General features: G+C 28.6%; 3 protein-coding genes and 1 long non-coding RNA gene across 7 annotated transcripts; 2 read left to right on the top strand and 2 right to left on the bottom strand.

Moving 5' to 3' along the window:
* LOC109334531 (dicarboxylate transporter 2.1, chloroplastic-like) lies at positions 2,993-6,321 on the top strand. Its single transcript, XM_019570355.1, has 4 exons — positions 2,993-3,856; positions 4,203-4,516; positions 4,813-5,261; positions 5,883-6,321. The coding sequence occupies exons 1-4, from the start codon at positions 3,065-3,067 to the stop codon at positions 5,996-5,998; spliced, it is 1,671 nt and encodes a 556-aa protein (XP_019425900.1). The 5' UTR covers positions 2,993-3,064; the 3' UTR covers positions 5,999-6,321.
* On the top strand, positions 6,848-7,426 carry LOC109334533. The gene is made up of 2 exons (XR_002106109.1): positions 6,848-7,146; positions 7,213-7,426. It is a non-coding gene; the product is annotated as an uncharacterized LOC109334533 (long non-coding RNA).
* LOC109334532 (V-type proton ATPase subunit F-like) lies at positions 7,206-10,107 on the bottom strand. Of its 2 annotated transcripts, XM_019570357.1 has the most exons (6): positions 10,059-10,100; positions 9,992-10,023; positions 9,679-9,750; positions 9,252-9,333; positions 8,207-8,289; positions 7,206-7,608 (listed from the first exon to the last, which is right to left on the bottom strand). In XM_019570357.1, exons 3-6 carry the CDS (start codon positions 9,739-9,741, stop codon positions 7,444-7,446), a joined length of 393 nt encoding a protein of 130 aa, XP_019425902.1. In that variant the 5' UTR covers positions 9,742-9,750; positions 9,992-10,023; positions 10,059-10,100; the 3' UTR covers positions 7,206-7,443. The 2 variants fall into 2 exon arrangements, with proteins under 2 accessions (XP_019425902.1, XP_019425903.1); XM_019570358.1 differs by having other exon boundaries at positions 9,679-9,755; positions 9,992-10,107.
* On the bottom strand, positions 12,431-14,302 carry LOC109333605 (myosin-binding protein 3-like). 3 transcript variants are annotated; one of them, XM_019569119.1, is made up of 2 exons: positions 13,049-14,302; positions 12,431-12,732 (listed from the first exon to the last, which is right to left on the bottom strand). In XM_019569119.1, exon 1 carries the CDS (start codon positions 13,913-13,915, stop codon positions 13,049-13,051), a length of 867 nt encoding a protein of 288 aa, XP_019424664.1. In that variant the 5' UTR covers positions 13,916-14,302; the 3' UTR covers positions 12,431-12,732. The 3 variants fall into 3 exon arrangements, with proteins under 3 accessions (XP_019424664.1, XP_019424663.1, XP_019424665.1); XM_019569118.1 differs by having other exon boundaries at positions 12,431-12,785; positions 13,053-14,302; XM_019569120.1 differs by having other exon boundaries at positions 12,431-12,736; positions 13,053-14,302.

Below are 26,102 nucleotides of genomic sequence, written 5' to 3'. Positions count from 1 at the left end.
AATCTGAATAATATACAAATCAATGTATCTTTATTATTTTTTGTTACAAAATGCATCAACAATTTTTTGTTCCCTCTTATACTATATCGTAACGAACCAAAAATAATAAAGAGCTATTGACTCATATATTATTTGGATTTCTCTCTACAATATATTATGTTTTGTTTAACAAAATTGCATTTATCACATTTTTTGTTTAAAAAATCACACTTATATCTCGTGTAGGGGTGATCACTGTAATAAAATTATAGAAAGTATGAGGTTTTTGTAGGTGTAAAAAAGTTATAGGTGATTTGTATAATTTTACTAAACTCAGGGGGTGTAAACTCAGTGTAATTTACTCTTATTTAATTCTAATTTATTATGCTAATTCTAATTAACTAACAATTTTTATTATCGTCACACTAAATTATATCATGTTATCATATTTAGTATATAAATATTTACTAGTAAATAAGAAAGAAAAACTAAATGAAGTTTCAAATTGAAAAGTTAAGTTATTTAATAATAATAATAAGAGTAAATACTTATTTTAGTCTCTCATATTTTTTGATCTTACCGGTTTAGTCCTTAAAAAAGAAAAAACCTAAAATGGTTACCAAAATTTCAAATAGAGTCAAATTTGTCCTTTTTGGGTCAAATTAGTCACACTAAGTGTTATAAAACATGTTAAAATAACTAATTTGACCTATATTTAAAACTTTGGAAGATCATTTTAGGTCTTTTCTTTTTTGAATGGCTAAACTGGTAAAGTCAAAAAATATGATGACTAAAATGAATATTTAAGCTGAATAGTTTTATCAGAATACTAGTATTAAATTAATATTATATTAATATTTTTATGAGAATATTAGTATTAAATTAATAATACATTAATAGTTTTTATGATAATATAAGTATTAAATTAATATTGTACTAATATACTCAATGGTAACCTTAATATTAATATTAACATATATAATCATTGACAAGTGGTTTGACTGTAAATATTGAAATCCTTCACCCAATTCCAATTCATAAGTAGCCACAAATTTATCCAAAGTGGTTCTAAATTAATAACAAGAACCTTACCCCCAAACAAAAGGTGAAGATTATTTTAGCAAGTAAAATAACACAAAAAAGACAAAAAGAACATTTATGTTAGGTGTTTTTATGATGAATGTAATATTAATGTTTTGCCAATAAAAAACATTATATATAATAAGTATATATAACGATACAATTGAGAATATGATATCCATTTATTTTTATGAATCATATTTATTTGATGAATGAAACAAAATAGGATGAGTCAAGTGGAAAAGTATGGTACTACTAAAGTATTAGGAATAGATATCATATATCCCACTTTTAGTATCTTATTTTTGTATCAAATCAATTAAAAATGACACCTAATTAAAAATAAAAATAATTATAATATAAAATACATTTTTATATTATTTGAATGAATATAATTAGTTTGGAATACGAAAACATTATCGTTTAAGTTCTGTTCAAATGTTAGAACAAAACAGGGAGCATGGACCAATCCCATGAAGTATCCTTGTCATTTAGCTATATATATTTCTTAACACTCCACAATAGTACTGTTTTCATCATTTTTTACAATACCTTTTTTAAGGCGTTTATTTTTATTCTATTTAAGGAATTTTTTAAAACGTTGTATGTATAACAAATCAAATTGTTAATTACCAAAATTTCAAAATTTCTCAAATAATTTGACTGTAAAAAGAAAGTAATTTGATTTATTCAATGAATTACAGCCTTAAAATACATAGTATTGACAAATTTAATGATGTTTTGACATTTCTTAATCACGTAAAACTATTCATATTAAATTTATAAGGAAGTGTAATATATTTAACATCTTGTCATATTTCATATTCCCACTTCCACGTCAAGATGATGAAAAGACTAAGATAAAATTTTAAAAAATTAAACAATAGATAAACATAAACTTAAAAACTGATTTGTTGAAAAAGTCAACATTTTAAAAGAGAGAGAGCATTAGTTAATTAATTAAAAAATCTTAATATATTATTAAGTGAATCTAAGATTGCTTAATTTATGAAGTCACAATATGTATGACTAGAATACAATAAACAAACATAATACCAGTACGTTATGGTACATTGCATCAGCAAGACCTCATTTATTATTCTTTTTAAGCAAAAACCAAAAAAACATAATAATAGAAATAAGATGCTAGATTGCAAGAAAGTTGCACCTTCGCAAGGTATTCGTGTAAGGATGAGGATCATTTATCTCAACTTATTGTCTCCGGTCGTATCTAATTCCATTCTCACAAATGATCCTCTTGCACTATATTTTATCATCATAAAATGTGGCAATAATGTGATACCAAATAAAAACCTTGAGAATATAGAAAGAAAAAAGAGCATAAATAAAAATTATTCATTCATTATATCAATTAATGATATACTAATATAAGATTGGTTTATTTCCATCTTCTTATGATTTTTTCTATATAATCAAATGTGTTTTTTTTCCACTCTATAAATAAAGAACTAATTCATTTTGACGGGTACATATTTTGGGTGGATTTATTAATGATATACTAACTCCCGGAAAATTAAATCTTTGAAATTGTTGTCTATCTAGAGATTTAGAGTATTCATAATGATATAATTCCTTTTTCGTTCTTAGATCAGTTTCCCACATTTTTCAACAACTTAAACAATTCAAACTAAAATTATCTACAATGTGTCATTCTATTTCGTTCTTATCTGGACGCCATAAACATACTCACATTTGCTTATTTTGCTTAAAGTTGCGAAATAAAAATAAAAGCGAATCATCTCCGACAGTAAACTTGAACAAAGAACATGTTTATTATTATTTTTTTTTTACTATTGCGGGTAATCGAGTTAGTTTTACATCATCGATTCAGACGCCAGAATCAAATGACCCACATTGTAATTTCCGAAACTCAATCACATACTTCCAACACACAACCATAAAAACCAACCAAACCCACACACTCTCTCTCTCTGTGTCATTAACTCCTCAATCTTCATTCTCTGACCACACTCAAACATTCTCAATGGAGAGTTTTGCACTCCATTCTCTCTCTTCCCCTATCTCTCTCTCACTTCACCATCACAACCATAGTTCCTATTCCTTCATACCCAGATCCCAATTCTCTCTTCCTTTCAAACCCACTTCTCTTAAATCATCACAAAACTTCTCCTTTCCTTCTAAAGCTTCCACCTTTACCCTTTTCTCAAAACCCCATCACAACCCAATTCATGCTTCTTCATCAAAATCCCCACCTTCAACACCTTCACCAATAACCATTCAAGGTGCAAAGCCAATCCCTTTCATAATCTCAATCTCTTTAGGCCTCATTCTCCGCTTCTTGGTCCCAAAACCCATTGAAGTAACACCACAAGCATGGCAATTACTCTCAATTTTCGTCTCAACAATCGCAGGCCTTGTCCTAAGCCCATTACCCGTTGGTGCATGGGCTTTTCTGGGACTAACAACCTCAGTGGTAACAAAAACATTAACCTTTTCAGCTGCTTTTGGTGCTTTCACCAATGAGGTCATTTGGTTGATTGTGATTTCGTTCTTCTTTGCTCGTGGGTTTGTGAAGACTGGTTTGGGAGATAGAATTGCTACTTATTTTGTGAAATGGATGGGAAAGAGTACTCTTGGTTTGGCTTATGGGTTAACATTTAGTGAGGTGCTTATTGCCCCAGCCATGCCTAGCACCACCGCCAGAGCTGGTGGTGTGTTTTTGCCTATTATTAAGTCACTGTCACTCTCTGCAGGGAGTGAACCTGGTCCTACTTCTAAGAGGCTTGGGGCCTATCTTATTCAGAACCAATTTCAGGTTTGCTTGCTTTACCACAATCTATTTATCTTGATCATAGTATTATTATACCAAAAAATGTTATCATTCCATACTACATTGTACATATATCAGTGTTTTAAATTGTGGTCGTATGGTTGTGGTTATTGCGACCATTGCAATGCCGATTGAGGCGAAATTTCCATCATATGCTATACATTAACCATACTATACATGGCTATTATAATTGTGTGCTATATATCCATGAATGATCATAATATATACTGATGCGGTTTTGTTCTACTTTTTCATCGTCTATTTTGTATATGAAAATTGCAATCGTGTGAAAATGAAGTGACTTATGCATTGCTTTTGTGCCCTGTGACAGTCTGCTGGTAACTCTAGTGCTCTTTTCCTAACTGCAGCAGCTCAAAACCTGCTGTGTGTCAAATTAGCCGAAGAGCTTGGGGTCGTAATTTCAAGCCCTTGGGTTACGTGGTTCAAGGCAGCTAGTTTGCCCGCTCTAATTTGTCTTCTTGCTACTCCATTGATTTTGTATAAGCTATATCCCCCGGAAATTAAAGATACACCAGAGGCACCTGCCATCGCTGCCAAAAAACTGGAAAATATGGGTCCTGTCACCAAAAATGAATGGATTATGGTTGGTACAATGCTTCTTGCAGTCTCTTTATGGATCTTTGGGTACGTCGTAGTTGCCTTCTATTATATCTACATCTATTGATCTATTTATATGCTTCGGTTGTTTCGTGATTTATTAATCTGTTGACTTTTTGGGTGGAGTACATGGTCCCATGAAGATGATATGAACATAATGTTTTCAAGGGATAATGTCGAAGTAATACTTTCTTGTTATAAGTCATCTAGTTTATACTATACTCTTTTGCTTGCTAGTGTTATTTTAGGAATTCTTGCGTATGCATATTAACTTCTGAATACAATGTGATTCAGTACTGTCAATAATATTTTTGGTCCTGCAGAGATGCTATTGGCATTGCAAGTACTGTTGCTGCAATGATCGGGTTATCAATACTCCTCGTATTAGGAGTCCTCGAATGGAATGACTGCTTGCTGGAAAAATCGGCATGGGATACCTTGGCTTGGTTCGCCATCCTAATAGGTATGGCAAGCCAGCTAACGAACCTTGGTATTGTAAGCTGGATGTCTGGTTGTGTGGCGAACTCTCTTCAGTCATTATCGTTGAGCTGGCCGGCTGCCCTAGCCGTTCTTCAAGGGGCTTATTTCTTCATCCACTACCTTTTTGCTAGTCAGACTGGACACGTGGGGGCTTTATTCTCTGCGTTTCTTGCTATGCTTCGGGCAGCTGGGGTTCCCGGTGTTTTGGCAACGCTTGCTTTAGGTTATAATACAAATCTATTTGGTGCAATAACACACTACAGTAGTGGTCAATCGGCCGTATACTATGGAGGTTCGTCCCTCTCTACATTGTCACATTATTTCTCTATTTGCGGTTTTTCTTTCCAGCATCTTTGGTTTAAGAAAATGTTTTCTGTTTCTATTAATAATCTTAAGTATGCCACTTGTTTTCATTCTGTTTCCTGTTAATCTATGATTTGTACAAGAAACAGTTGGGAAAAAATGTTTTCGTTCTTTCGTGTTCAAATCTTCGATAATAGGGAGCCAAACGAAAACCAAATTAGGAACTTGTAATCTTGATGAAAATACAAAACATTTTCTTAAACCAAACCTCCTCCTATGTATCCACTGCATAACATTTATTCATGTAAATCGCAATTGATATCAATGCTTTATTTCTGTCCTCTCAATGTTGAGAATGTTTTTGTTCAATGATATAATCTAGTAAAAAAGTTAACTGTAATTTCAAAATATTTCCCAGCAATATTTTTCATCATTTGCATTCTAGTTGCAACTTGTAACCAGAATGCAAGTGGATGATGTATTAATTATGTATAAAAGTGTATAAATCTTTACACCGACAATGTATAGATATTAGACTCTTATACGTTTTACGAAATGTCGAATGAAGATGTGGCTGATATGATATTTGTTATTGTTTATTTTTTGACAGCTGGTTATGTGGAGCTTCCTGATATATTCAAATATGGGTTTCTTATGGCTGTTACTAATGCTATCATATGGGGAGGTGTAGGATCAGTGTGGTGGAAATTTTTGGGTTTGTATTGATTTTCATTTCAATGCAAGTAAATAGTGGTTTTCCCTGTTCTTACTGGCCGAAAGAAAAGGTCCTTCATATTAGGACTATATTCAACTCATCAATTTCACATTGAGTTTTTCTACCTTTTTGGGTTTATTTAGTTTTAGTTTTTTGAAGTATTGTTACCTTTGTTTTAGTTTACTTATATACAGTGATTAACATTTTCATAAAGGTTTGGATGGGAAACCTAAATTAAAGTTTTGGAACTTCAAATTTATGTTATCTTTTCTTTTGTGGAGGTTTACCATGGTTTGATCACATTTCACCTTATGATTTTCAGTATTCTTATCTATTGTGGATGTGGTGTGTGGTTCGTTTTTAACACACACTTCATTGCTATCTTTTCAATAGATTTTTTATATAACTTGGATACTATGAAATTAATAATGGTATAATTTGTGTCAATTTATATTTTCCAATTAGATTTTAGTAGTGCTATTAATGTCCCGTCATCAAACTGGTCAAGGTACTGATATCGGTTTAATTGGTGGTTCATTAATTAAACTGCATATCGGTTAAGGTGGTATACATATATAATATATTAATATTAATGTTAAAAATCAATAACAAACCAATAATTTTTTTATTTTCATTAAAAATTAACTTTAAATAAAAATTGACCGGTATGATTGACACGGTTCAATTGAAACGATATGACCAGTTTTGACTAGTATGATTGCATGACCGGTATAATTATTGTTTCGTATCGACATTGAGACTGGTTTACTAGTTGAACTGGCCTGCATGAACCAGTTTTTACAATACTGGATTTTACAATTGTCGTTGAACTTCCTAAAATGGTACTCTCCCTTAGTATCTAGCTTTTATTGTATCTAATAAACCAACATCAAAGTTCTCCCGCCTGAAGTCACCACATCCACACCACATAGATATATAGGAGACTAGCTCATGGAGATTCTTAGTTGTTTATTAAGGTACATGAAATGGGTTAAGGCCAATTCTCTAGTATGTTCCAGAATGTTTATTAAGGTACATGAAATGGGTTAATGAACACTATCTAAACCTATCAGTTGTGTTAGCAATTTGATACCAACACAGTGTGTGAATTATCCACTCACTTATAGGATATACAACAAAATATTGTCCTATGAAACAGGTTAACACCAGAATGGAATTTATGATCTTAGGCACAGCCATATAATGTGGTGAATGGAATTGAGAGAAATCAGCAAACTCAAGAGATGCTAATATTTCATCTGAATCTGTTCATGACAACATAAAATATTCACCCATCTTGAAGTTCTATGACAGGATTTCAAAACAATCACCAGATGGCACAACTTATTTAAGCTGCTGCATATAATTCATACATTATAGGAAAGATCATTGACTGCGCAATGTACAAAGAAAAGCAATAAACATCACAAAAAGCCGCAGCTAAAAATGGGTGCATTTAGCGTCTCTCCGATGCCACTGATTCGGACGAGAAGAGATACTTCACTCGTGAAAGAACTGAATCATGTGCAGCATCATAAGGATGGTCCTTAGAAGGGATTTCAAGTATTGCAGGAATAGGCTTGTTATAACTGTCAACCAAAAACCTTATCATATTCGCAACCTGCACAATAAAGGAGCATATAAAATCTTTTAATTTGAGGACCACATGCAGATATAGCAGCATCATAGTCTAAGCTCACAATCAAAAGTCAAATTATATAGAACATATCAAACTAGAGCGAAGAGCATGAAAAACGTTTAGGACACCAAGATGCTTATACGAGCCACAGAAAAAAAGGACACTAACTAATAATTAAACCAAATGTGCAAACCCAATTACTTGGCAACATTTAAATCCACAGGATAATTTTACAGGAAAACATTGACACAATTAATGAGAGAATGGCTTTGAATATTTGATAGAATTGTTCATTGAGAAACTTGGCCATTCAAAACCTCACATCTAAGTTTAGAACCTGCTGTAATGGATAAGAATAGATTCCTTCTAGGATTTCTCACAACAATAACTTCAATTACGTGCAGAACACGTGGTTAAACTGTAATGAGGGTAAGTTAACAGGCTTTAGGAAATGATAAGGTCGTGTTTCATGCCCTAGGAATAGGAAGTACAATTAACAATTGCAGATAGTGTTTACAAAATTGAGATGCATGTGCACAGAAGCCACAGCCATCTTTTATAGCCATGAAATATGACTTACATATTGGCTAATCAGCACAATTGCTACATCTTCCCTTGCAGTGAATTCTTTGAATGCATCCTCAATTTGTTTGATGGTTGTTTCTGGAAAACAAAGACAAGAGATTAAACATAAACATAAAATACAATGAAGTAGATTTCAACAATAAAAACCAAGCCTTTTCCCACAAAGTGAGATCGGCTACATCAAACAAAAGATATCATGTTTATATAGAAACCATTTGCATCTTAATAATTCCGCCCATAGTTTTTATTGTCCTCCCTATAATAGAATGCACTATGAAGCTCAGCTCCTAGCTGACTAACGAAAACAGTTAAGGTTGCTAGAAACTGTCAAGAGTTCGTTAGAACTTAGAAGTGACAACTCTCTGTAATGTAACAACTTCTCTCCTCTCTCCATTTCTCTCTAAATTTCTTTGCTTGTAATATGGTGGCTAAGCTTGAAGATCCTCAACCATGGCTTCCTATCATCTTGACACCAATTGTGGTGTTCCACCACCGGTGCGGTGGTGTCATCTCTGTCAGCCTTTAGTTACAGAGAAGCTCCCATGAGTTCTCTCTAATGCATTCATAAACATAAAACAACCATAAAAATATGTGGGAATTTTATTCTATTTCAATTGATGCAATCAGAGGTACAAAAAAGTTGATGCTATCTTGTATATCTGCATTAACCCAACTACTCAAAGATTTTCCTACTGATCAACCCTATACTTTCTAAGATATCTACTAATAACCAGAGAATAGGAAATAAAAATAACCCACACACAACAAAATCAACAAAAGTATTATAAAAAATATTCTTAGAAGAGTACCTAGGGCTATTAATTGTATTCTCAAACTTTACCATACACATAAAAAGGAACAAGGACTTCATAAGAACATGGACATGCTTGTTATTGGGTATCTGTCACAATTTGGACATTAGCTATACAGGCAGGGAGTCCCTTAATGATGTAAAATTTAAGAAGAAAAACGATGTAGCGTAAGGGAGTTTGAAATCCATGCATACAAAACAGTGAGTGAAATAGATTCCAGTGGCATACTTGAATCAACAATGAGGTAATTTGTCTTCCTACGCAAGTCAACATTTCCAACTCCAGCCAATAGAAACCCAACTACGGTATCCTGCGTAAGATAAAGAAATCATCATAAACCTTCAGGGTGTTTAATTATTAAGAATACAAATGGCAATCAAGAAAAACCAAATCTATAGCGGAAAAGGGAACCGATGCAGGCAGCAATACAAAAAAAGCTTAAGGAATAAAATCTTGTTTGTTTGGACACAAAAATAACAATAGTCAATCCTTAATCCAGCTAGATTGGGTCAGCTACATGGATTCAATGACGTCGTAATAATCTATCATAAATCATATTCATCGACAAACAAATCGGGAGATATAAATGACCCCATCCTCAAGAACCTTTGAGTGAACCATAGTCTGAACAATTTGAGGAAACTAAAGGGCATACCTCATCCGCAATCATGGCAATAAGGGCTGAATTCCTTGTAGCAACTGGAGCTCTGTTAGCCATTTGGTATAACTGAACTAACGATGATAGAAAAGCAATAGGGTATTACAAATTGAATATAAAGGTGAAACTTTCAACAATGGGTATTCAATAAATTCAACAACAATTTAATCTAAACATGAAAATTCAAAATCTAAGTTATGATCTACAAAATGGAAACACATATTCAACAATTGGGTGGTTGATGAAACATTATGCATAATTAAAAGAGGATTGAACGTAATGATGAACATGATAATTGAAAATATAGTACCTAAGAGAGGTCCTTCAAATTAGGTTATGGAATTGACTCAGAGAGACGAAGAAAGTTGGTGGTGGAAGCACGCACGCAGATCTGGCTAACAAAGGATGGTAAACGCTGTGTTATGGATCAAAAATATAATAAAATAAGTTTTTTTTTTTTTTTTTTCGATTACGTGTAAGACTGTTTACATCTGCCGTTCAATTCTCGTAGACCATACTAAATAGAAATGTAGTATATTTGGGTCATTCAAATATATTATTTAGGATATTATTCGTGTTTGGAATTTTTTAAAGTAGAATGGACGTCTATCTTAATATTTTATAGGTTTAATATAAGGAAAAAATTAGAATCTCTAGTTTAGATAATAATAATTATGTAAAATTTGTATGTAACAAATTTGTGAGTATAAAATAGATTATGTGGGCGAAATAAAAGAGTTTAATGAATAGAAAAAAGGGGAGAAAAGGCCACGTCATAATCCATGTCAATGATTGGCACGCTAGAGATACCTATAGCATGAACTTTCAAGTCTAATAACACTTGATTCCGTTAGCGTTGCAACTTGCAAAATTCTGAATAGCCAGTCAGAAGTTGACATATGGCACAACAAGTATATATATATTTTTAATTGCTTTTATTTATTGTTTTATTTTATAATAAATATTATTTTTTTTCATTTTAATAAATATAAAGAATATTTCTTTCCTTCTTGTAAAAACATATTAAACAAAATAATTAATAAAAAATACAATTATAATTTTTCTATATTTTTTTAAATAAAGATAATTAAAAATATTTTATCAATATTTAATTTGTGGAATGTCATGGCATGGCATAATCTTTCCTCTTTGTCTCAACATGAAATTTAGTATACGATCAGTGTCGTCTGTTTGCTATAGAGTTCATTTATTAATAATTAAAAATGTTTTATCAGATAATTAATTTATGAAATTTCATTAATCTAATCATGATTTGTATCGTTTCTTCCTTTTTACTTCAAGTAGTAAGTCGGTCTATGATTATTGTCATCTATTTGTTATTGATTATATGTAAAAAAATAACAACAATAAAAATATTTTTCAAAATGAGAAAAAATATTCCACTTATATTTTGTGTCGTCTCTAACTTCTCCAAAAATGAGAAAAAAAACTCATGACCAATATTATCCCTTTACTATTAATTTCATTTAAAATGAATAACTCATATTTTAGTTAATCATTTATTAAACAAAATTAATCGAACTTTTATAGTCTTGTCATGGTTTGCATTGTTTCTAGCTTCTCTGAAATTGAGAAAAAGATATACGACCAACATCATATATTCATTATTAGTTTTCATTAAATTGAAACAATCATATATTATAACATTTTTAAATCAATAAAAATCAACTCAAATAAATTAGTCAATATTTTCAAATTGATAAAAAAATCAAATCAAACAAATCAACATTTATCAATTTTAAACTCAGAATTACCCACTCTTAATTTTCTTATTGCACATAGTGATATATAGAAACAAGATAATCTCTTGTTAGACATGCAAATAAAAAAGTACAATATTTTGTTTTAGTAATTGATTTTTTAAGGGTATAAAAATCATGTGAATCACTTTATTACGGGCGCGAAAGGATACTAATATATTATCTTCTCTGTAATCGACACTTGAATTTAAAATCTTTGCTGAAAGAAAGTTTTCTATGTTTAAACCGCAAAAACATAATAACAACTCCAAATTAAAATGTATTGAGGAGGGATAATTCGATTTGTAACTTCAGTGACATTCCTTTATAATTTATACATGTAAGTATTATCACTTTAGTTTAAATCTATCAAAGTTCTACATGTTAATCTTGGAGAAATGAACTTCTAAACTTCCTAAAGATGTGAAGTATGAAAAAGAAAATCAAGGCTCTTAAGTATTATTAGTACTAGAAGATTTTGAGTAATTATTCTTTAAGAAAAGATTAATATCAAATCAATGCTGCATATATATTGCTTCTAACATGAGCCAATGAACCCAATTGCCATAGGCTTTGGTTTTCATGAGAAATTACTTCATGCTTTCATCCATCACATTCTGGGCAATGTGAAGTGAAAAGTGAAAACAACTTCTAGACCCTGTCAACATTAAAGTAACTTTTTTTATGGAACCAATTAGGTATATTTTTCTAAAGTGGGTTATTTAGATAAAGTGTTTTCTAACTAACCAAAGTTATGAAGATAGGATTTGAAGCCATTCAAAATTATAGACAATAGATATGATCTAATTCATTCTTCAAAAGTATGCAGTTACAGTTAAACTGTTACCTCTATCACTATTACTATCATTTATGTCCCAAATTGCTTGAAATATACCCGTTACCTTAATCTGGTAGAAAATCTTAGATTCTGGTAACTGTTGTTGCAAAAGGAAAATGAAATTTTTCTTGGTAAAAAAAAAAATAAAGTATAAGGAAAATGCAGATAGCATGACAGAAAATAACCATAGAAAATGTACACTGCATATACAGTAGAGTTTCTAGCTTACAAGTATTCATCAATGAACGAGTAAAGTCTTATTCTCACTAGGTGACATTGGCTATACACTGCATTGCCAAGGCGTAAATTTGTATGCGATCAATTTTTTTTGTTTTGAATCCAATGCACCCGGGCACAATCTGACACGACACGAACTGATGCGACCACATCACTTGTGATTCGGGATGGTACTGTAATTGCAAGATGAAGTACTCACGGGATATTGCTGCTGCGCTACCTGTTGTGTTCCAATGCAATTCGGTCATCAAAATCACACACTAGTAAACCTGAAAGTAGAGAGAATAATAATTCACTATGCTCACTGCAAACATATATCACAAATTTACCAGCCTACAAAGGACTTGATGAATCTAATTCACAATTATACTAGTAAATTTGAATGTTATAAAGATATGAACTTATATAATCATTCAACATTATTAATTAAATAAATAGATATATACATTTTATATCTGAAAACCATCAAACATGTTAGAAGAAAACTTATGCAGAACACAGATTTCCATTTAGCAACAAGCATTTTCAGAACTTACAAGGGCTGTAAATCAATTTCTAATGAAGGATCTACAGAATCATGTTCAATCGATGAATTCAAAACGCCTCTAGATGCATCAACTTCTTCAAGTTGGTCTATCTCCTCATCAGTCATATATTCCCTCAGTTTCTCCCTGTAAATCCCCAACTGATTTTCCAACAAGCTCTTCCGAGATTCATGTTGCATAATAGCCCATCTCAACTCTTCAATCACTTCATGATCATACTCCTGCTTCTGCTCCACCATTCTCCGGAACTGATTCCCTTGAATCTCGATTGAACTCTTCTCACTCTGCAGCCTCAGAATCATAGCCATAGTCTCCTCCGCTGCAGACGAAGCCGCCATCCTCTCCTTGTCAATCTCAGCACACGCAGCATGGTACCTCTGCCTCTCAATCTTCACCAATTTTCTCAGAGTCATAACATCAAACATCTCATCTTCAATATTCTCATCTTTCTCTTTCTCTTCCACCCCATCATCCAAACCATTACCACCCCTTTTCTTCACCCCAGAAACTGATTTCAAACCCTCATTCCCCAAAGTTTCAACCTTTGAACCTTCCAAACCGAAACCGAATCTGGGTGTGCCTGTTCCAAATCCAGAAAGAAACTGTAACAACTCACGGGTACTCCAACGAGAACGTAGAATCTTAAAAGAGTAAAGGAAGATCAAAAGAAGGCCAAGAATATTGAAGAGTATAGGAGAGTAACCACCGAGGAGAACGAAGCCACAACCAACCTCGCTGGCATGGGTAAGGAACTTGAAGGTTGAAGCGAAATCCATGAAAGTGAAACAAAAATGAAGAAACTTTTGATATAATGAGAAAACAAACAATAAACAAAAGCGACCCAGAGTCTGCATCAGGGGCTAGCCCAATTTTGACACTACACCAAATCTTACCTTCAACGAATTCAAAAAAACTCAACCACCCAATACAAATCAAGTGAGAGAAAAAAAAAACAAATATTTGATTTTCAGAATAAAGGGTAGATACAATTAAGATTTAAGGGTTATTTGATTATTGGGTATACTTGTTTTTTTTTTATGTGATGAGGGATATTGAAAATGCAGAAGCAGAAACATTGTTGTATTCTAATTTCATGGTAATAGTGTTGCTGAAAAAACAGAGAAGGACAACGTTGTATTTTGTTTTGTTATTGTTGTTGTTGTGAACGTGATCTGAGATTGTGGCGAAGAAATAGAGAGTGAGAGTACCGTTGTTAGCTTAGTCATTAGCCATGGAACTTTATTAGTCATTCATTGGTATTTATGAATATCGATTTGTTGTTTCGAATTTTATCCGACAAAAAAATATGTTATGTTAATTAAAAAATTAATTTTTTTATTTTTTTTATTTTTTTTTGTTTTAATATCGTTAGTGTGAGATTTGGGAAATGATATGTGATAATATATATTTGTATTAATATTTATAGGCATCTTTATCAAAATATGTGTAGAGTCCAGCTAACTAAAATGCTATAAAAATATTATTATGATTTAATAGAGAGTTTTATAATGAAAATTATAACTTTAACCTTTGTTAAATGTGATTTTTTATTTTAATATTAGCCTTATTTTAAAATATTAATTTCGATTGAATTTGACCTTATAAATCTATTTCTAGATTTCATTCTCTACACATACTTAAATAAAGTTGTTTTATATTATAATTCACTTTTGAAACCTCATCATGTTTAAGGGAAGCAGGACCAAAATTTACCAAATATGTAAAAAAGAACATGGAAAAATCACCTAACAAAAAAGTAATTTGAAATATATATTTATGATATTAAGTACATTAACTTTTAATTAGAATTAATTATGAAATAGGCAATTTGATTCACAAAAGAAAATGGAAGAAAAGAAAATCTAAGGAACGAAAGTTTAAAAATAATAAAAAATGAGATAATTCTAGAGTTTTTTTATATGAAAGAAAAATGAGGGAAAAGAGGTTAAATATGTCTAATGACATATATATCCTCATTATACATGAAAAATGTTTTATTTGACTATGTAAATTTAGTAAACAGATTTTTGATAAATTAATTTACTTTTATGAATATGAAAATTTACATAATAAAACTTATGTTTTGTTCGATTGATGGAAGGAAAGTGAAAGTTTAAAAAAAAAAGATGATTTTTTTATTTGGTTTAAAAGAAAAATAAATGAAACTCTTAAAACGAAAGAGATTAAATAACTCAAATGACATATATAATCTCATTACACATAGTACAAAAATGTTTTTTTAAATTACTTGTTTTTGACGTATTTAATATATTGTCATAGTGAATTATGCAAATATAATAAATGTATTTTTTTGTTGAAAAATTAGTTTATTTTTATGAGTACTAAATTTTAAATGGTGAAACTTAATTTGAAAAAACAATACTTATAGAATACCTATCAAAAACATGAATTTTTAAAAGGTGAGTTCTCTATGTAACAATAGAGAGTAAATTTTATGTGCTCCCACCCACTTTTTCTCTTTTATCCATTTTCTCTCCTTTTTTTACAATCACCTCAACTTCTTTCCCCTTATTTTCTTTTCAACCATTTTTGCTCAATCCAAACGTATGTGAATAATGGTTCATTCACGGAAGAAAATGAGAGGAAATAAAATAAAATAATTTAAATTCAAAGAAAGAAAAATAATGAAAAATGAGATGATTTTATAGTTGTTTGTCTTGAAAGAAAAATGAAGGAAAATGAGTAAATTGGAAGAGGTTGAATATGTCTAATGACATTTTTTCTTTGACTATGTAAATACAGTAAATATATTTTTTGATAAATTGATTTACTTTTAGGAGTACTAAAATTCAATAATGAAACTTATGTTTTGCTCGGGTTATGGAAGAAAATAAGAGGAAAGTTAAAGTTGAAAGAAAAAAAGGAAAGTAATAAAAATGAGATAATATTTTTTATTTATTTGGTTTGAAAGAAAAATGAAGGAAAATGAGTATCTCAAATGACATATATATTCTCATTACATATAGTATAAGATGTTTTTTTAATTAATTGATTTGATGTATTAAATATATTATTTTGGTGATTACGTAAATATAATAAATATAATATTTGAAAAATTAGTTTATTTTTATGGGTACTAAACTTTAAATGAGACGAAAGTGAAAGTTGAAAGAAAAAAATAAAATCAATAAATATGAGATGATTTTATTTATTTGTTTGGTTTGAAAGAAAAATAAAGGCAAGTGAGTAGAAGAAAAATGTTGAATATATTAAATGATATATATAAACACGTAATATAAAATGTCTCTTAAAATTATTTGATTTGATGTGTTAAATATATTGTCTTAGCGAATATGCCAATATTGTGGATATTTTTTTTAAACTTAGTTTATTTTTAAGGGTACAAAATTTTAAATAGTGGAACTTAATTTGAAAATACAATAATGATAGAATACCTACAAAATATATATATATTTGCAAAAGTGAATTTTCTTTGCGATAATGGAGGGAAAATATTTTATGTGGGCCCAAATACTTTTTTCGCTTTTTTTTTTTCATTTTCTCTCATCAAACCAAATTTGAGAAATTTTCACTGCCGCCCCATTTTCTCTCTCATTCATTTCTTTCCATCCATATAAACTGTAGAGGGTTGTGCTAGTTTGTAGTTCACTTTGCTTTTATGTATTATTTCCATCCTTTTTTACTCAATCCAAGCATAGGTTAAGTGTTGAAAATCTTATATTCATATATTATATTGAATTTGATATTGTATCCACCTTCAACATAGAAGTGGTTGGTTGATTCATATGGTGGTGAATTATTTCTTTGTAAGAACTTAATGTTTTAAATTAGTTATTGAAATCCTTGAATTGTCACTTTAAAAAAAATACTTCATCTTATATGATATCACGCTCAAGTTTAGGAGTAATTGTTAAAGAATAAAAATAGTGTATCGATGTATATTTAATGAATAACACAATCAATTGTAATAAAATCTTTTTTTTATTTCTTCATGACAAACAAAGTTATATATGTTATATAAAAGAGCTAATATATTTATTAACACACCTTTCACAAAATTGATCCAATCCAAACAAAAATCTCAAGTAAGTTTCTGATTTTAGTGTAAAGTTTTTTATACAAACATTATATTATTCACTGTTAACATGTATTGATTTTATTTAATAATTAATTGTAGTTAATATATGAATGATGTATAATATGTTAATAATATAAAAATCTTATAATATTGGTGTATAAATTATTCTTTATTTTTACAAATCAAGATTCTCTTGTGAAAATTACTAAATCTCGATAAAATGAAAATTTACTTAAGAAATTAAAAAATAAATTGGTATTACCTAAAAATAAAATTAAATAAAAAACATGAAATATTCATATTATTTAAATAATCTTAACTTATTATATTAAAAACAAATTACTAAGTTTTAAGCAATGTATATCAAAAACATAATTTAATGTCCAAAATAAGTGTGTACTGTTTAGGAATAAGCTTAATAATTTCTTTCAAGAAATAAAATGTAAAGTATACTTAATTTCTTACTTAAACAAAAAAACTAAAATATTTTATCAAAGATAAAGGTTATACTTGATGGTGAACAAATATCAAGTAATATAGTTAATTAAAGTTAAAATTGTTGATCTAAATTTAGAAAGAAGTTAGTTTAGTGGTTAAATAATGATAAACCTCTTAATATCATAGAAGGTCAAAAGTAAATAAGTATTTCTTAAAAGTGATAAAAATAAGAAGATAATCACAATATTCATACCCTAACAATAATACTACAAGAAAATGACTCATTGTGCACAACTTCCAAGGACAATAAGTTTATAATTGAAAAAAACTGAATATTATTAATATTGTACTATCAAATCGGTTATGGTAATAATATGATAATATAATGGTTTAGCCAATGGTACATTAATTAAATAACACATTGGTGAATATATATATATATATATATATATATATATATATTATACTAATGTTAATGTTGAAAATCAATAGTGAAGACAATAATTATTTTTATTTTTATTAAAAAAATATTTTTAAATGAAAATTGGCTCGTATAACTAGTACGGTTCAATTAAAAACCATCTGATATGACCAACTTTAACCAATATGATTATATAACCGAGATAATTGTTATATCATATCAGTATTGAAACTGATTCACCAATTAAACTGGCTAACACAAACTAGTTTTTACAAAAGTGAGAAAAAAGAGTAGCTAAATTTTTTGAGGTAATAAGAGAAATTATATGTGCAGTTAGATTTGTACTTGGATGTTCACATATTTTAGGTCCATGGTAATTGTTTCCTCATACTTGAAAAGTAAAGAAGATTATATTCTAATTCTATCTTTCTACAAAGTAAAATAGATAAAAGAGCATATTCTATATTTTATGTCCAAGGTAATTGTTTACAAATTAAGTTATATTAGATTTATAACATATAATGGGTACCCGTAATAGTAATTTATGGGTAAGAATGAGTATTATGATATTACCACATATTTACAAATCTATTTTTTATTTAAATATTAAATATATTATACTTTATTATTATTTTAATATATATATATATATATATATTATATACTTTATTATTATTTTATAATAAATGTTTGTGATTGGATTATAAGCGTATCTCTCACATATATAATTTATTTATTTATTACTTTTATAGATTAATTAACATATAATATATAATTAGTGAAAACTTAATGAGTACATGTGAATACTCACTATCCAAAGTAATTGTTATTTAATTATAAAAATATACAAAAAATATTATTATTTATATAGAAAAAGAAATTGTTTAATTATTAAAATATAAATAAATCAAATAAATAAAGAAAATATATATCTATGTTTCATGTGAGCTTCAATGAGCATCATGAAAATTGATGGAAAAAAGGAAGAGAGAAACAAGAGAAATTTCGAGCTATCTTTTATGATTCTCTTAAAAAAAATTATGGTGTTTCTCTGTATGTATTTCAAGTGGAGATTATAATGTCTATTTATTTATATTTGAAAACGTAAGACTTTGTGATGTGCAATATGTCATTTTAAAATTAAAATTTGATAAGCTTGTCATCATATTTTTCAAAAATTTCAGAACAACTACTAACATTATACTTTCTTCAAAAAATTGATTGTATGGTCTGATATATGTTTAGTTTTTTAAAATAACACTGATAAGGTTTTTATCCAGTAGAATGTGTTTATTTAAAAAAGTATTAAAATAATTATCATCGGAAACGTTTATTTATTAAAATATGACCTTTTATAGAATTATTATTTTTTGGTCTTTTTTATTTTGAACTGTTCACAAAAACTTCATACTCTACTTTGTACGTGTCACTTTTAATCCCATATTTAACTTTTGGACAATAAAAAACTATTTCACACTCAAATTAGAGCTGAAAAGCTTTTTTATTATAAAATTTTAGAAATTCAAGGACTAAAGTTGATTCAAATTCGAAGAGGTGTTTTGGATTTTCCCAAAATAACAAAAACAAGATTATCAAACATCAACACTGTCTTGATGGTTTGAAGATAATTTTATGTGGTCGATGCTTTTATGTTATATACTTACTTTCATTTGCTCTTGATCTTGATCAGCCCAATACAAAAGTTAATACTTAATACCATAAAAATCAAACACATCATATTTTGGTAAGAGCAACAAGAGGCCCAATTCCAACAAATTCAGGGTGGGAACATTGGTTATTAAAATCAAAGGGTGAAGGTTGAAGGTATGTTTTTTTTGTATACTATGAATGGTATATACTCACATTATGGGTAAGAAACTAATCTCTTTTGATAAACATGATTAATTTTCCTAATAAGTGTCGCTTTTCGAAATCGAACCATTGACTTTTTAATTTTTTGTGGATCTAACGTAACCTTACACTACTAGACCAATGTTTTGTTGACGAGTAAAAGTTTGTTCAAATAAGGAGAGATTAGTGATTGGTGGAATGGCTGATCGTGGGTGAGAGTAAATTGGCCTAACCTTGTTTATCTTGTATTTCTTTTTGGAATATGAGTATTTTATGAGCGAGGAAACATATACTATGTATTTTTTGATGGGAAAAGCGTTTAAGTTTTAAGAGGAAATCATTGAGTTAGGGAGATATTGAGAAGAAATGAATTTGAGATTTAAAAAATAAAATAAAATTCTTCCAATACTAGAAGATAAGTTATCTCATAAAGTCATTAAAATAACGATATTTATCATATTTAATCATTTTCTACAAAAATATTTCCAAAAAATAAAAAAGTAATACACATATTATAATATTATAATTTCAGTGATTGAATGAACTTTTTCCTCTTAGAAAAAACAAATAAGTCCTTAATAATGAAAATGAAGTATGTATGTGACTATTAATTAATCAAAAGTGCATCATCCTAGAAATTGACATAAATTGAAGGGCTATTTTGATTGTAAGATGATATGTTAAATTAATCGGAAAAGTAATTGATTTGGTTGACTAATTAAACCCATCATTTGTTGATGATTGACACTTGGCTAGGCTCTTTATTTAAGACAATTGTTTATTCTCTTTCCTTAAATAAAGACACTAATGTACGTACAACTAAGACATTAACAAGTTCTTTGATTGTTTAAGGAAACAAAAGATTGTCATTGGACACAAAATCTTTATCACGTGGCCTATGGCCAATCACATGCATAATTTCTAAAGGTAAAAACGACAAATGTTTTGGGTCTTTAAACCCCTTTAACTAGTAAGCACTATAAACATGGAATTGGTAGGTTTACTTATATTATTGGTGATGCTATAAATGTGACCTTCACAATTCATTTGATTAATTAATTAAAGAGGGGTTTGCTTCATTTTCTCCACCAATTCTCTAATTCAAGTTTAGTTAACAAGGAGAGGTAAGGAAAGTACATGTGTAAACAAAATTATTTCGGGTGTCGCTTACAAGAATCATACTCTTAACATTTTGGTCATCATAAGAATATAACAAGGTTTTAAACTAATAAACGAATGCCTTGTTGCATTGGTGGGTAAGTGAGTGTTTGAAATGGTGGAAGCTACTTAAGTTTTAGTAACATAAGTTGATTTGAGTTTCATCTTTGATAAACTAAGAACAAAAGAAAGATTACCATAGAACTTGATAGATCCATTTCTTTTAAAATGGACAAAGTGGTGATATTCTCTTGTAAATTTTGCACCATAAACAATGCCTCAAATTTGGTATAATTCCATTACAAATAAAATACTCAATGAATAGGTTAACTAGCTAGTTACATGATGATAAAATAATAGACTACTACATTGTAAACTTTAGCATATTATATATCAAATATTAGTTGATGCTATCTTATTAATCTTTCCGGTTGTCACTTCATGATTAATTTGTTAAAGTTATCTTATTTTGAAAGTAATATATAAAGTGTGAACACAATTAGGAAAACACTAAGAAGTTTATTAGTTGTCAACGAATTTAAAATGAAGAAAGTCCAATATATATATATTCTAGTTAAAATAATTTATAATCACTATTAATATTTTATAAGATTAAGAGCGTTTTTTAACCGAAAACCAGAGAGAATATTATGAAGCCACGGTCCTTCTTTTAATTATATATATATAAGATAGAAGCACGCAAATAACAACGTGTGAAAGGTAACCTTATTGAAGGTCCAAATCAAAACGAAAAGTGTTGTTATATGAGTTTTGTTAACCTTTGCTTGAGTAACTCAATAAAGAAAAACCAATACTGAAAAATAGTGTATTTCAAAATATATATTTTAAAAGTACAATTTTAAGATATAGAAATCTAACCCTGCCCCATTTATTTTTATTTAATATTTTGAAATTTACCCCCACATTTTTAGTGACTTAACAAGGTATAGAACTTAATTTTATTTTTTTATCATAACTTATTTTTAATTTTTTAATTTTCAAAATTGCTTCTAGAAAGAGTCAACGAAATCTTGGCATTTTTTAATTATATTTTTTATATTTTTTACCCAGCCAATTCGTAAGTATAATTTACTAATATTCTGTTGAAAATGTTATGTTTTTTTTAATTCTTATAATATTGTGGGTGCAACAAACAACAATCACAACTATTAAGTCTAGCAATCTAACTGTTTCTTTTCTTATTAATATGATATTAAAAATTAATATTTTTTTTTTGGAAATGGACAAAAATGAGCTGACGTATTAGTTGGTGGATAAAAAAGAAGTAGTAATTAATTACCAAATAAGATTGGAAACGATTATGGTTATTTAACACTGCCTATTTATCTAATTCTACGAAAAAATATGTATATTAAGAAATATAATTATTTTACTCCCTTTATTCCACGTATTTTGATGTTTTATTTTTTATTATTTTTTTAAAGTTTTAGAATCTAAATATACATCTATACTTTATTTTTCAATTGCTTTTTCCTTCTCTTTTTCACCTCTACTCATCCATTTCTTTTTAATATAGTTTCCAATATGTATTTAAAGAAGTTATTTTATTCAAATTGAATTAATTATTTACATTATTTAATGATTTTTTAAACGATATGCATAATTTTAAATATTAAAAGATATAGATTAGATTGAGAATCAATTTACCTTGTATTATATTTTTCCTAACATACTTTTTTCTTGTGTGATAATTAACTTTTTAGCCACTTGTCTGAATCAACAAAAAATAAATGATAGTAAATAACCAAAATAACAATTAATAGACTCATAAACTTTTAAAGATAAATTAATAGTAAGATAAAAAATAGTTGAATAAATCGTAAATACAACTAAACTTAAATTACCAAGGTGGTAATCTAGTAGTATAAAACTTTATTGAACCACCAGATAGACTAAAAGGTAAAATATTTAATTCTTAATAACGACATTTATTGAGATTAACAACTATACATAGTTACATACTAAAAAAAATTAGTTTCTTACGTAAAAAAATACATTTGTTTAAACTACCAAAAGAGTATAGATATGATTATGAGTGAAGATATTTTGAATTTCGTAAACCTTAATAAATACGAAAAATATTGAATCATAGTACTTTAGTCATAATGTTAATGGCAGTCTTTTCATAAGTTGTCGTCTATCACGTTCACGTGTACGATTTGATTCTTTTGTTGAGTTCTTGGATTTTACGAACTTCATAATTTCAGTTAAACAATTCAAAAAAAATATTTGAATTATGCACATTTAGATTATAGATTTTGGGGAAGTGATTTTGGATTCAAGGATTTTTGTGACTTTCATGATTTTGAGCTAAGTCGTCTAACATTAATTCATCTAACAACTCAAAATTGACAATCAACATATTACCATTTACATCATAGAATCTACCATTGAATTAAAAAGTTCACATCAATATATATAGTTTCACATTAATATAATATCATTTTCTGTCTCATTCACAAGTTTATGTTAGGTTATTTTTTTTATGTTTACTTAAAGACATTTGGTGAAAATGGAAGTAAATGATTTAAAAAATAATGACGTCTTGATAAGCATATTGAAGATCCAACTACCTCCCCAATTTCATATTTGTTGATGTTTAATGTTATACATATAGTTTAAAAAGATCATTAAATGATATAAAAGTTTGACATAATATAAATAAAAATAATTTTATTTAATCCTTATCCGAAATTAAATTAAAAAGAAATGGAGAGATATGGTGTGACAATGATAAGTAATAAATACTATTATAGTTGAAAAATAAAGTGTAAATGTTTATTGAACCTCTAAAACATCAAAAAATTTGTAACAACATGGAAAAATTAAAACATAAAAAAAACTTGGAATCACATAAAAAAAATTAAAATTTCAAGAGATATAAAACAGAGAGGGTGCATTGGAAGTTTAGGTTTCTAATTTAGTTTATTTTTCAATTACATTTACACACTTCACCAAAAAAATTATATTTAGACAAAAAAAAATTGAATGTAATATTTATATATTGTTAATGTAAATATTTATATACAATTAAAATATTATCTATCGTTCACTTACATAACTTATATTTAAAATTCAATATGATTAAATATGAATGACGTGATAATAAGAAAAACTTTTCCATTATCAATCCATATATTTTCTTTTCTCATCCTTGCACAATTGTGTGAACGAGCTTTCCTAGGGTATCATCTAAGGAACACATGAGTAAGCATCAAGAAAAAATCCAGCGTATAAGATTTCTTGATGTTTTCCCAACAAAAAATATATTTATTTTGCTCTCTCTTAAAAAATATAATTAGGACATTGGTTAAAATTTTGTACAACATTCAAGAATCTAGCTAGTGAAAGGTTGGGATTACATCTCCCACAAAGTATGTCACTTCATATGTCAATATTTGTGATTAATTAAAAAATATATTTAAGTTAAAAATTTAATAATTAAATAATTTTTTGACTAATCACAAACATTAATATATGAAATGATACACTTTTTGGTGCAGAAGATGTCCACTGTAAAAAGTGATAGCCATCACTTTTGAGCATTAAATTTTTTATTTCCCACAAACAATCATCTCCGAGTCGAGAACAACCACATATATATGAAACTAATTCTTTCAGCGAATATTTTTTTCATTGACAAGACTCAAACCCGAAACATTGCTTAAGAGTAATCAAACATATACACTTGAACCAACACATGTCGGTTTTTAACATTACATTTGAATATAGGAAAGACATTTCCACTATTGTATACCAATTCAATTGTAGTAGTGATAGTTTATGGGTTTATTATTACATTTATTATTAGTTGCAAATTGAAATGGATACAAGAATACTACATTTGTGAATAATGGAGAATGTTGACACTTTTGGCCAAACCTAAGTATGAAAAAGTAAGCGCCCGCAGTTATAGAAATCCTACGTGTCACTCATCTATACGCTATCATAATACACATTACAGGGTCCCCACGATTCCGGGATCCCAAACACTCCTAGGATAAATTTCCACCCACTCTCATATTCATCACTCGTTCACCACGCGCTCTATATGTTTAACACGTGTCCCTTACAAGTGAGATTGTCCCACACGCGAGTACCTCTTTTTATATACTCGATTTGCTAAAACCACTATCTAAAACTTCAAAACCACGTTTACCAAATAATAATAAATAAATAAATAAATTCAAAACCACTTTAATGTTTACTAACGGACATTTGGTTCAAGTGACACATGTTTAATTCCCCTTAAGTAAGAATTTGAGTTTGAATCTTGTGGATAAAAAAATGCCCATTATATGAGTTAGTCTCATGTACCTGTTGATGTTCCCGGCTCGAACAAGATTGTCTCCAGCACAAAAAAAACCACTTTAAGGTTTGCCCAAACAAGATGATTATGACGTGTGACGTTTGTTGTTGTAATAGAGTTTTGTTGTAATAGATGAAACACTTATATATATGCTATTGACTAATGTATCAACTAAAAGCCCAACATCCTAAACAAATGTTTATGGATGCAACTTGGTGTAATTCAAATTTTATCACATAATAATGAATAGAAATAAACATATCTATAATTATATCAAAGTTTTAAAATCATATATTAATGAAAAAGGTACATCCATGTAAGGTTATGTTAAAAAAGTTTAAAATATTTGTTTTCAAAGAGATAGATTTGATAAAGAGAGTAATTATCTCTTCTATCATAGACAAATTAATTAAAATTATGACATATATCATATATATTTTTACTTTTTAAAAATATTTTTATAACAAATAGTTAAATAAGACACAAATATGATTTTAATGGTCGTATGAGATAATTTATCTTCAGATATGAGTAGTTAGGTTAAATATATTTTAATAATTTTTATGCCTAATACAAAAAAATGGATCTTTATGTGTTTGGAGAATTATGTTCCCATTACTGATCTCTCTGTAAAGTGAATGAAAGATAAACACAGTTTTTTTGGTGAGTCCAATTATGGTTAATGAATTTATTTTATAATAACCTATGTGTCTATCACTTCACCTGATGTCAACATATACCATGATACAAAAAATAATTATAATATATATATATATATATATA

The sequence above is a fragment of the Lupinus angustifolius genome, chromosome LG19 (assembly GCF_001865875.1).
Source record: "Lupinus angustifolius cultivar Tanjil chromosome LG19, LupAngTanjil_v1.0, whole genome shotgun sequence".
Classification (NCBI taxonomy): Eukaryota; Viridiplantae; Streptophyta; class Magnoliopsida; order Fabales; family Fabaceae; genus Lupinus; species Lupinus angustifolius.
This window is presented reverse-complemented; position numbering and strand designations above follow the sequence as displayed.